This window comes from Phytophthora sojae (assembly GCF_000149755.1).
Source record: "Phytophthora sojae unplaced genomic scaffold PHYSOscaffold_9, whole genome shotgun sequence".
Taxonomy (NCBI): domain Eukaryota; phylum Oomycota; class Peronosporomycetes; order Peronosporales; family Peronosporaceae; genus Phytophthora; species Phytophthora sojae.
The window spans coordinates 1,157,408-1,169,483 of NW_009258123.1; the positions used below are offsets into that span (position 1 = coordinate 1,157,408).

At 52.0% G+C, this 12,076-nt stretch overlaps 6 protein-coding genes across 6 annotated transcripts; 2 read left to right on the forward strand and 4 right to left on the reverse strand.

Annotated features, from left to right (window-relative positions):
- Positions 1–217: 217 nt before the first annotated feature.
- PHYSODRAFT_347784 (hypothetical protein) lies at positions 218–1,732 on the reverse strand (the record flags this gene model as incomplete). Its single annotated transcript, XM_009536342.1, has 3 exons — positions 218–733; positions 1,195–1,436; positions 1,469–1,732. 3 exons carry the CDS (start codon positions 1,730–1,732, stop codon positions 526–528), a joined length of 714 nt encoding a protein of 237 aa, XP_009534637.1. The 3' UTR covers positions 218–525.
- A 945-nt stretch (positions 1,733–2,677) lies between these two features.
- Positions 2,678–3,265, reverse strand: PHYSODRAFT_523663 (hypothetical protein; the record flags this gene model as incomplete). The annotated part of the gene is made up of 2 exons (XM_009536343.1): positions 2,678–3,145; positions 3,221–3,265. The coding sequence occupies 2 exons, from the start codon at positions 3,263–3,265 to the stop codon at positions 2,678–2,680; spliced, it is 513 nt and encodes a 170-aa protein (XP_009534638.1).
- Positions 3,266–3,751: 486 nt separating this feature from the next.
- PHYSODRAFT_416482 (hypothetical protein) lies at positions 3,752–4,744 on the reverse strand (the record flags this gene model as incomplete). The annotated part of the gene is made up of 3 exons (XM_009536344.1): positions 3,752–3,913; positions 3,986–4,366; positions 4,460–4,744. Coding segments are annotated over 3 exons (828 nt in total), but the record flags the coding sequence as incomplete, so codon positions are not given.
- A 2,880-nt stretch (positions 4,745–7,624) lies between these two features.
- On the forward strand, positions 7,625–8,859 carry PHYSODRAFT_258894 (hypothetical protein; the record flags this gene model as incomplete). Its single annotated transcript, XM_009536345.1, has 4 exons — positions 7,625–7,825; positions 7,921–8,139; positions 8,332–8,550; positions 8,842–8,859. The coding sequence occupies 4 exons, from the start codon at positions 7,625–7,627 to the stop codon at positions 8,857–8,859; spliced, it is 657 nt and encodes a 218-aa protein (XP_009534640.1).
- Positions 8,860–9,758: 899 nt separating this feature from the next.
- PHYSODRAFT_523496 (hypothetical protein) lies at positions 9,759–10,295 on the forward strand (the record flags this gene model as incomplete). Its single annotated transcript, XM_009536346.1, has 1 exon — positions 9,759–10,295. One exon carries the CDS (start codon positions 9,759–9,761, stop codon positions 10,293–10,295), a length of 537 nt encoding a protein of 178 aa, XP_009534641.1.
- A 106-nt stretch (positions 10,296–10,401) lies between these two features.
- On the reverse strand, positions 10,402–11,958 carry PHYSODRAFT_523373 (hypothetical protein; the record flags this gene model as incomplete). The annotated part of the gene is made up of 1 exon (XM_009536347.1): positions 10,402–11,958. The coding sequence occupies one exon, from the start codon at positions 11,956–11,958 to the stop codon at positions 10,402–10,404; it is 1,557 nt and encodes a 518-aa protein (XP_009534642.1).
- Positions 11,959–12,076: the final 118 nt, after the last annotated feature.

Sequence of the window (12,076 nt, forward strand, 5' to 3'; positions counted from 1 at the left end):
TGCTTGTGGGGTGTGGAGTAAATTGCCGAATGAAGTACGGGGTGAACCAAGGTCCGAAGTCCGTGATTCGTTTGCTCGGGCATCGTGCAACAGAATGATTCTTAGACGGAACTCGTTAGACAAATGTCAGACAGCGGAATAAATATTATGTTTGATAGGTAGTGTTGAGCAAAGGCGTTTTGGCAGGCACTGTTGGTCGCATTAGCGAAGGTTCGGCGCAAGACACAGAGCTCTTCGGTGCTACCCCTGCTGATTGCAAGTGCCGACATGTGCTAGGCCCCGGCGACGTGCAAGACGCTGCTGGTGGCGACCGCGCCGCGCCCGCGCAGTTACTTCAGCAACGTTTGCCAGGTAAGCTCTCAATGACCTTTAATCTCAGGGAAGTCGGCGAGCTCATCAGGGTCGGCGGCACCATGGGCAAGGTCGTGAACCGCTCATGAACTTGCAGGACGACTAGGCCAGCACCACCATCATCGATAGCCCAAACACACGCGCCACTTCGCGCCCATCAAGACCACGGCTCGCTCAGGAGAACAGGACAAGGACGGCTAGCGCAGCCACAAGAATGTGCACATCGAGGACCTCAAGCTGCGCGCGAAGGTGACCGAGAAGCTGCGCGTGGCACAAGAGCTGCTCGTGTTCACGATCACCTCCGAAGAGCACCACACGCACGTACATCGTGGGGCTCAAGGGCGCGCTGGTCAAGACCGAGTTATCATTGCTCCCCATGCCCCTATTCAGCAATCAACGAGGCTATACACGAGCTGAGCAGCAATGAGCAGTTGGTAATATCAAATGCAAATAACGTGGTTCTCATAAGCGCGTCATGATTGTTCTCATTGGTATGGATCATCATTAGTTGACTGTTCTTTTTGCTTTTTTCCGCAGTAGCTTTACTACTGTCGCCCAGCTGAGTTGCCCACGACGGCGTTTTCGTGAGTGTTCCGTAATATCGTCCACGGTGACGCTATCCGCACAGGCTAAGAAGACTTGAGTCGCTGCGTCGATGGACTGGCCAAGTTGAAGCAGATTTTTAGATGCGGCATCATTCTCGATCTTGCGCATGAGAAAGCGGAGCTGGCTTAGGCGCTTTTGTTGCATTCGGCTAGGCATATCGCGGCCGTCGAGAAGGCGGAGAGGTGGAACTTGCTTGGCCTTATTTCCTCACATCCAAAGCACCCATGCATGACGAACAGAGCAGCAGGGATCCCAAAATCAGCAGGCACGCGACGGAATTTGCCACCCCAGAAGTGGCACATCTGGCGCTCGGCCTCTGCACCACCAGCCTCGACGACCGGCTCCTGCGCATTTGCTAGCTTCTCAACAAGGCCAGCAACACCGGTATCACGAAGGCATGCCCTAATAGCGTCATTCAGCCCGTCGTAAGTAACTGTCCCTGCTCCGATAGCCCTCTTCTCCAGCTCTGATATGATGTCCTGGACAGTATCAAGCCGCGTAGCTTCGCTACTGCCGCAAAGTCCAGAGGGACAATACGGCGATCCTGGGTGACGAGGGCCTTGATCGTAGTGCGCAGCTGCTGCAGGCTTCCGTCAGCCGTATTACCGAGGGCTTCGAGAAATGGCTGGGGTGCGAGGTGCGGCTTGTTGCGGACAAGCCAAGCGAGGAAATGGCAGTACGAGTTCTGGTACGTGGCGCGAGAGCGTGCGGTGACGGTATTGTCGCGAATCTCGCGCACGGTGCGCTCTAACTTCTCCCAATCATGGCCTTCCATTCTGGTTCGACAAGTATCTGACTTCTTCTGTGCGAATTGCGGTATGCTCCCTAGCCACACACTCAAACAGGGAGACGAATTGAGACCACGGAAAATGTCTGACCTTGTGTCTAACCAAAGTCTCAATGTGGACCACATTGTCGTACTAATTTTGGGGAATGACATCCAATACGGTACCACTGAATTGGGTTATGATAAAACGAGTTGTTTGGACTGAATTGGAGCGAAGCACAATACAAAATTCGTTGTAAATTGTCGAGGTGTCACGAAAAAGTACGAAATCATGACGAGCACGACTACAGTAAACTCTCTTGATTCCGGTACTACTTATAACTAATATCCTCCTCAGTATGATAAAATCGTTTTATGCAGGATTTGTATTTGGCGGGAAGCCGCTAGCACCACCATTAATCGACCAGGTCCCAAACGCCGCTCCCAATGAGGAGAGCCAATCATAAGTGAGATTCCAAATGACTTCAACAAAGTATGGACTGGTTTATCGGCTCCAAAGCCAAGAAAAAAACTTAATGTTTTATTTTTGGCCGGCTGCGCAGCCTTCTCCGCCTTCACACTTTCCGCCCCGCATCTCCAACACGACAGCGCGCTCCGAGCGTGCCGCACGCCTCCCCCGCCGACCACCCCAGACCCGAGTGCCCCCAGGCGCGCCCCACGCAAGGACCCGTCGAAAGCAGCTAAAAAACCCGGCAGGGCGGGTGTTATGCTGCCCGGTTTTGGTAGCTGTCGGCCAAGCACGAGGTCGTGCGCGCTCGCTGACGGTATGTGAGCGTTTTTCTATTGTGTATGACTTTGTATCGGGACTGACGGGAATCCATGCGCTGTGCTTAAGTTGTGGGATGGCGATGACGTGTGCATTTGCGCCTTGAATTCGATTATCCATGTTGTATGAATAGGAATGTATTAAGCGTTAATACAAGCTGCGTGATCCTACGACTCCAAGTCTTTTTGCTTCCATTGGTGACTAGCTGGTGTGCAGCGGTCGACGATGCCACCGTTCGCTTTGCGGGTGATAAATGCTGAGCAGAGCGCGTCGTACGCAGAGCGGTGGTCAGCGCGCAGCTTTCTCCAGCGCTTCCGTAGCGACCCCGCGGCTTTGGATCGGCCTTTACCGTCGATACTCCCGAGCGCAGCGTTGACCTTCTTGTCCAAGTCTTCCGCTAGCGTCCAGACACGCTGCTTCCACAGCCGATACGCGACGCCGTCCCGGTCCAGTGGCGCCGTTGGTACGTCTACCTCTCGCCCTGCTGCTATGATCATGATGTTGATGCCTGCCTTGAGGTCAGCGCGAACAAACTGTTGTTTCTTTTGGGTTGCCGTGTGCCACAGCTCCTGTGTGTACCAGTTGTAGAAGCAGCCAGCAAGAGAGTGCGCTTCAACGACGGTGTCAGTGCTCGCCTGCGGGGCCTGGCCAGCACAGCGACAAGGAGCAGGACCGTCAGCGCTGGTGGCCTTGCTCTCGTGGGCCGCGACGAGCTTCTGAAGTGTGCGCTGCATTGCTGCGATGGACGATAGCATCTGGGTGACGGCTGCGGCAAGTATGGTGGTGTTTCCATTGCTGCGTTCACCCAGCTGTCCGAAGTTCTCCGTTTGCCAAGCCGTGCGAAGCTGCCGACCCCAACCAATGCACGTGTCCAGCGAGAGCCGAGCTCCCAGCGCTACGTTGGTTGCGTCCAGAGCTTCGTGGAAGCGGTACAGGTAATGCGATGTGAAGCCTGTGGCAGCCTGCTCCTGCTGGACTGCCGTCGCGACGTCGTCAAGATGGATGAGCAGGGACGCGAGCGCCGCATCCAGGACTAAGGCGTCAGCGTTGAGCGTGGTGTCCGTGAAGCCGCTGACGTTCTTGAAGAGCTGGCCGCGCAGGGTTAGCAGCTGGGCGTACTCGAGCGCAGGAAGAAGCTCGCTCAAGGTGGCAATCGTGGGCGTGACGCATGGCAGGTGCGGGTCTCGGTATCCAGCGAGGACTTTGCCGACACTCTGGTCCTCGCGTGTCGTGGTACCCACGTACGCGAACGCCTTCGTGAGCGAGTCTAGTAGCCAAGCTCCCCGGGTCGAGATCCACTGGATCGCAAGCTGCGGTGAGGCGTTTGCATACGCTGCGGAGCCGCGGCGCAAGGAGTGGCTGCTCAGCCCTGCGGTGAGCGTCGGGGGCAGCGGGGCAGAGGCCTGGGCTTGGCGCTCGCAGACCATGGTGATGACGTCGTTAATATACTTGGCCACGTTGGGCCTTCCTCTCACGCGCTTTGTTGGTGGCTCGTTCCTTAGTTCAGCTTTCTCTTCAAGGTTCTCCCAGTAGAGTATAGCTTCGTCTTGGCTGTAGGACTTCTCCCCTGGCAAATCCGATGCCGCCGCGTGCGGCACTAGCGGGAACACATAGCTGGAAGGCTCCGACGCTCCGACGAACAGCATTCCGAGGCCGTGCAGCATACACTGCTCCCAGTGAGTCGCGGCCTTGTAAATTGAGATGCCTTGAACCACCGAAGTCTTGATTCGAGCTAGATGCAGAAAGAGCTCCCCCGATGCCGCCATAGATAGCTGGCTCTTCCTAGCAAAACAGGTATCGATCGCTCGACCAAACGTGTGCCACATTAACGTTAGTACAGCAGCGTCATGTAAGCTCTTATAACCTGAGCCAACCCCCTTAATCGTAGTTTCCTGCACCAGAACACGCAAGTCGCTGAGCGTGCAGCCTGGAGCTTCACCAGTCTGCACGCCAGTTAGCAAATTTCGCTCCTCAATAGTTGAACCCATTTTGTCGCGTATTTTCGCAATTCGCTTGCTGTCTGACAAGTACAGAGGGTACCGCTCTCGGAGCAGGTTCACAACGTGGGACATACAGCCCACAGCAGTAGCCTTAGCAAGACGGCCTCCTCGAGCACTTGGCTTAGTTTGCAAGAAAATGGAGAAGGCGGTTAGCAAAGAGTAAAAGTTTTGACTTGGTAGAGCATCAGGAATAGACAGCGACTTCGCAATACTAGCAATTGACTCCTCATTCATGTTAGCAAGAGCTAAGAATTCGCTGAAGCACTTCATCGCCGCTGCCTCCTGCCCTGCTGTCCCTTGCGGGATGTCAAGCCCTCTCGGCGCCCGCTGCATCTTTTCAAATGGGAGAGGAAAGAAAGCAGACGAGTCACAGCCACCAACGATACAATCATGATTTGTATTGGGAATTTGCGGTCAAATATGAGTAATGCAACAATTACACTAAACTTTTGTATTGGACATTATTCTAGCAAGACTGTAAATTCCCAAAATAATTGGGAAAATGTTGGGATTCACACGAATCGATCGTGATTGGCTAAATTCATTGAAGAACTTGTCCTGATTGGATAGATGCAATGACAGAGAAGCGCAGGGAATGCCAAGTTGGGAGAAAGCTTCCTTATCCTACAATAAAGCAGGAGCTCCAGCGTACCCACACCGCCGACCAGTCATTGCCTGGCTGGTGCCGTGCTCATGCGTCCACACCTCACTTCTCACAACCGAACTGGAGCCGTACAGATCCCACAGCACGTCATGGGAGCCTGGATGAGGATACACCAGAAGCGGGACCTCATCCAGAAGGCGTATGAGTGTCCGATGATGACGCAGCACGAACTGGGTGCGTGGGCCAAGGCTTGGGACCCTAGTCCTCTGACACCGCCCTCTTGCCCAGCCGTCCACACAGCTTTCGTACAGCAGGCAGTCCTCCTTGGAACCTGCAGAACCACTTCGCCTGAAACCTCAGCCATCAGAGCAACTACATGGACAAACGTATTGTAGCGGGGTGTCACGTGTTCTGTAGATGAACGGAGTCTTGGGAAGAGGACTTGAGGTTGAACAGGAAAAATGAAGACTGAGATTGAATGAAGTGAGTGAAGGAAGCTCTAGGCTACGGCTGTTACCTAGGCTTACAGAGGGAGCTTGCATGCGCCTGTCGGGCCGTTGCAAAACGGATGCTGGTTGCAATTGGTTTCAGGTTGCTCGTTGCAGGTAGCTAGTTGCAGGTTGCTGGGTAGGCGATGCATCATCGTCACACGGGGCGTGTTTTAGCTGAGTTTGGTTCATTACGATCGACCCGAGGTTGTAGCCATTCCCACACAGCCCTGTGTGGGAGAACGCCAGAGACCCCTGTCTTATGATTGAATGACGCTGCTACAGTGTTATCAGTCAAATGAAGCTTTAACCAGCAACGAAGAACGGGGCTAAGGAGGTGCATCCGCGCCTGTATCTCAATCTGGATGAAGAGGAATATGGGGGAAATTGGTGATTTTCAATTGAAATCTGTCAGCCATGAACACAATCATCAATAATTGCATTCTGTACGTGCATCCGTTGTATTTGGCAAAGGCATTCATGGGCTGTGCGTGCGCCTCGATGCACCTTTATCGAGCTTGCAAAGTCGACGCTATTGTCCCGGCCAGAATTGAAGGGCCCGGAAATTGTAACACCTCCGTATTTTTTGCAATTGCGAGGGATCGCCTGCTCCGTTTGAAGCAAATGGGGGCTCAAAATACTCACATAAAGCAAAGGGAGCGGAAGCATGCAGACGCCGCCTCCGCCGCTGGAAGCCCCACCAAAGAGGACGATTGAGCGGCATGTTTTGAGCCTCGGTGAGAGGCACATGATCGTGTCCGACAAGGAAACCTAGTCCTGTCGACTACTCCAAAAGTCATATGTTTTCTGAAGATCAACTAATTACAGAATGCTATTTCTCGTAACCCTATCGTGACCTAGCCCACTTGGGCTCATGATTCTTGGCCGATTCAAACCTTCATGTTTGAGCGCCTATAACGAAAAAACGGCTGCGAATTGGACCGTTTGACCACATTTTTGGAATCTAACGCGTGTGATTTTCCCTAGAAAGTCGTTGACATCATGTTCAAATCGAGGCTTCAAATCGGGCCCTTCAATTTTGGCCGGGACAATAGTGCATTAGCAGCGATGCATACGGGCTCGTCGTACATAATAGAAGTGACGATGACGACTAGCCAAGGCGAACCCGTGCATGCATATCGGACCTAAAGAAATGTATGCTGCATCAGTGATACGTATCGGAACGAACATCAACATATTAACATGTAAGTAGTAAGGTAAGCGCCTTATACTGCGATAGGAAGCAATGTTAGTGCTGCTATCGCAGACCAAATAGGATTATATCCGTGGTACGTCAAGTCAAACGATGACCCCTCTTGACATCTAACTGGTATATTTTCTTGAAACCGGTATGGCTCCAGTGATGCACTGGGCCCTCCAAAAGGTTTATATGCGTGGGCAAATCGAACCGGTAGAATATTTACTACACCGGTATGAATCCGGCGCCGCACTGGGGCCACCAAAAGGTTTATTTGCGTCCAACCGGTGTACAACCGACGACACTTGTATGATTCAGTACGTATATTCGAGCAGTGAACGAATTGAAGTAAAGAGAACGATTGGGGAGGACTGTAGTACCACTAGAAATACTTAAGTAAGCATTTGCATTTTCAAGTATAAAAAAAACTTCTACACGCTGCAAACAGATCTCAGCCAAGGTTCGCATTTGTTGTAAAGCGTTACCAGTTGATATCTGGCATTTACAGTCTTAAGGACAATTTTCGGGCAGATGCTGCGGCTGCGAAGCAGGCGCAGGAGATGACCGTAGCTCATAAGAAAAGTCATCAATAAAACTAAAGAGGGGGTTTATACCAAAATCCTCCTATCCCAGCCTTCGCGGAGCCCTAGTATATACGTTGGGGCGAAGAGGGTGATACATCAGAGTGAGTATGACAGTGGACGATGTCTGGTTTATACCTAGTAAAACTATTTTAAACCTACCCAAAAACCCAGAACTTACAGTTAATTCATTTTTTGAAAATCAACAGGTTTTTCCAGCTCTGGCTATAACCCAGCACGTGGATGCTGGAGGTGATCGGGGCTGGCGTCGATCACTCAGCCGACATCGACGTCGACTTCGCGCGGGTGTTCGCTGCCAGCAGCCTGAAGGCCATTATTGACGAGAACTTGAGCAAGGAGGGGGTGACGGTGCCTTCTCGCGACCAGAGCAAACTGTCCTTCGCCAACAAGCGCGCAGCCAGCAACTTGACGCTGGCTTATATGGTCACTCAGCTTTTATTTCGCATGTACTGTCGCGCGCCGACCTACAGCTGAACGCGCATTGTGGTGTACACAGCGATGGGCTCATCTTCGGACAGCTGAGACCTTCAATTCGTCCTGGTACTTCGTCCTTCACACTAGCCGAGATCCCGTACGTGCTCGTGTCGAGTCTGCTCTTCCCCGTTGTCTGCCTGCCACTCGGGGGATTCACGGACATTGACGACCTGGGCTTCTACTGGTTCAACTTGACGCTGCACGTGCTGTGCCAGATTTACTTGGGTCAGCTGCTGTCTTTCGCCATGCCGAGTACCTATGGGGTAACCAATCGTTGTGGTCAGATACAGAACGGACCTGATCTGTGGTCGGGTTTCATACATTCTAGGCATTCTGGGGGTTGCACCCTCAGACCCCCGCATAAAGAAAACTAACTCCGAGTTGCCGCAACGTGTCCGCTAAAACATGTGTTTTCATCTGACCAAAAACATACAAAAACGCAAATAAAATACCAGGTCCGTTCTGTATACGACCCATTTGAGATTCTACCGAGTATGGAGGTGGCCGGCGTGCTCTGCAACTCCGTTTTCGTGCTGTTCATGGGCTCCAACCCGCCGGTCAGCACCATCCTGCGCGGCTACAAGTGGATCTTTGACGCCACCCCACACCGCTGCTCCTCCATGCTCTTCACCGCACTGCTCTTCGGGAGCTGCTCCGACGACGAATACGCTCAGGTGGTCCAGTCACTACAAACAGGAACACCATTGGACATGACGCAGCTTTCGAGGTGCACGAGGACATCCACTAATATATATTCATCAACATCGTGATGATCCTGACGCTGGAATTCCTCGCACTGCTCGCGCTGCGCTTCATCGACCACCAGGAGAGCAATTCCCATGGAAGTATATTCTCACGTCAGACCCCCGATCGTAATTTACCCATCTGTATCGTTTCAGATTACTTTACTAAAGTGCTCGGATATCTATTTTGCTGTGGACCAAATTTGGTCTGACCTGATTCAGATTGCTAAGATGCACTAAAATTGTTCATCCAAACGATAGGATAAGATGTCTGTCATGCCTGTACAATTGTGTGACGAATAAAAGTTTGTGAGGCTGGTAAACCAGCAAGTTGGTCTCCGTTAGGGGATGTTTCATTCGGGGGCAGGTTAAGTAGGGCAACTCTCTCGGCCAATCAGAGTCGTTTATTTCTGTCCGATCTGCCCTGACCAAAAAGCTCAGGGCAACTTACAGATTTATACCTGTTCAAGCCGATCAATGGCACCACTTGTTTGCATCATCAAAAATCGGCGAGGTGAATGGTCCCGGTCGTTGTCGCTCCGGGTGATGGCGCCGGTAGCAGCAGTAGCTACATTAATAGGAGATACCGCAGGGGTAGCATGCGCATGAGCACGAGCCAGCACCCAGTTCTCTCATTAACAACACCAGCACTAGTCACGACATCGTCCTTCGGTGCACCGCTCGCCAGAGACCGCAGCGATCTGCTATCGCTGCTAGCAAAGCATGAAGTCCCCACACACTCGTGACATAGCGACTGGTCCTGGTGGGGATGACGCGGGGGACGGCGCGGAGCTGCTCGCGGTGAGGAGCGGAGCCCCATGGTTCTGCCTGACGGTTGTGCTGATGTTGCGAGTCTTTTGGGAGGGTCCGTGCTCCGCAAACTTATTACCGTGGAAAAATTATGGTGTAAAGCACATATTTGGTTATACAGTACAAAGTTGCCCTATCTAATCTGCCCCGAATGAAACATCCCCAAAGCTTTAGATATGCTGTTCATCCAAACGATATGATGTCTGCCTTATACTTCTACTGAGTATACCATGATGAGTCATTGCACAGTCGACCTAGGAGCGTACGGTTCTCATCGTTCCTCATTATTCCATTTTCTGCCGACTCAACTTACTCAGCTATCATACCCAATGACCGCCCGCCCGCAAGTGACCGTGACTGTGCGTCAGTATCGCCCAGAAGATCATGCCACCGTCACCAAGATTTTCATCGAGGGTGTGATGGCAGCTGACAAGAATCTGGACTATCGCTACCTCTGGGAAGAGCGTCTTCGCAAGGACCTGACGACCGACTTGGCCGATATCCAAGCCAACCTCGTCGCCCCGGGTGGGAACTTCTGGGTTGCAGTTGGGACGACAAACGGAGCGAGCAAAATAGTCGGCATCATCGCCCTCTATCGCAGGTCTGAAGCTGTCGGCGAGGTGAAATGCGTGTACGTGGACCAGAGTTGCCAGCGCATGGGCGTCGGCCGCAAGCTCATCGCGCAACTGGAGAGCTGGTCGCGCCAGAACGGAATCAAGAGCTTGTTCCTGACGATCAACGCCGCAAACGAGAAGTCTCATGGGTTCTATAACGCTCTCGGGTACTCAATGGTGGATGAAGAAGACCTGTACATCTGGCAGAAAATCAAATACTTCCCAGTCCACAAGTTCGTCAAGGAGTTGTAGGGCGGATTTTATTGCCACTGTAGACTAGCGGACCATCGCTAGGGCCTGTGAGATCCTAAACAATAGAGCATCCAGTTGTCGAACTCAAGTCTTTCATTCATAACCACTAAGATGGCGGGAAAATATTGATCGTGTCTGGGCCAGGAGCAATCTTGCTGCGTACTCGTACCAGACGCCTACCTTGTCGCGTTGTTTCCTCGTCAGATTCACCTCCTAAGCGCTGATTGAAGAAACTGACAATACCAGTGCAGGGGCGCAGAGCACACGGTCTAACACACTCTCCATACACCTCTCCAATTACGAACATGCCATGCCTCGGTACCGCGAACCAGTGCAATTTACGCAGTGCGATGAGCTCGGCACCGTCCTCCTCCTCCACCCTTAGAAGCCCGAACGATTTAAGCGCCTCAGGTCCGTAGTACAACTGGTCGTCTACCCAATGATATCCCCCCAACATTGTCATTTTATTGCGTCGCCCCAGCGCAGTATCAACACAACATGACGCCGAGAAGATTGCCATAGTTTGATGTTTCCACCACACGTACACAATTGCCCAAAGTGCACGCACCAACATGATGAATCCGATGACACAAAAGACGAAGATACCGTGGCCCACAATGCTCCAAACGTAGTGCGAGACGGCCACGTTAATGTTGTTGGAGCTCTTGAACATTCTTGACGCGTTGATGTGCGTGAGGAATGTCTGTTGAAGAGCTGCCCCCAGGATCTCCCCAAGCAGAGACGATTCGTAGCAAAACAGAAGTCGCTTGATAAACACCCGAGTCCTTTCGCGCAGCCAGTGCATACTTTCAATTGTCTCGAAACCCAGCAACAGTATTCCAGATAAATTGTAGCCGAGCGAGACGTACTGCATCTTCGACAAGAGCCCGTTATTGGCGACCAAGAGAAATAAATCGCCCATGAGCCCTTCGATTAGCAGGTACAGCAGCACAACTCGGTGTAGTTTTGTGGCATTATGCGTTGTGAGACGGAGTTGCTCGTGAACAAACACAACGGCTTCTTTCCGCCGAAGCTCGACCCCCATTTGGTCACATCTTCGACCATATCGCTTGCACAAAATGAAGCTTCGACGAAGCACTAGACCACGATACATGACCCAAACACCGGCGGATGCGCCATACCAATATGACTGTCGATACTCCGTGCTTCCGGTGTCTTCAGCCAGGTCGGGTCCGTTGATGTCGTAAGTTCCAAGGCCGTTCGCCACAATATACGCGGTTTTATCATAATTACAAAATGTGCCGATCTGCTCTTCGTAGAACGAAAAATACCCAAAACTCCCGTGATAGAAGTACATTTCGACGGAGTAGCTGCTGTCGGCACATTCGCGCGGGCTTGTTTCATACGGTGGGACTTTCGAGGACCCTATCAGCACATTTCCATGGATATTATACTGCGGGACGACGAAATGACAGAGAATTCCTTGCGAAACATTGTAGAAGTGCGTGTTTTGAGCATTCCACCACACTTGACCCAAATAAAACCCTTCGAGAGGACAGAACTCCGTCAAATTAACCATTTCTTTCTCGAGTTCGGGCGGGACGACCAGACTCTCTGTGATCTTGTGCGGCGTCACGAATTTGCAGTAGCTTCGCACCAGCAGAATGAACGGCACCAGACCAAGAAAAACCCAAGCGCCCATCAGCATGCGCGTTGCAGTGATCAATCCACTGCATTGACACATCAACGCGCTTGAAGCTGGATCATGGTGGGCTCGTTGGACGACTTGCTTCATAATCGAAAAAATACTATTAGTAAAG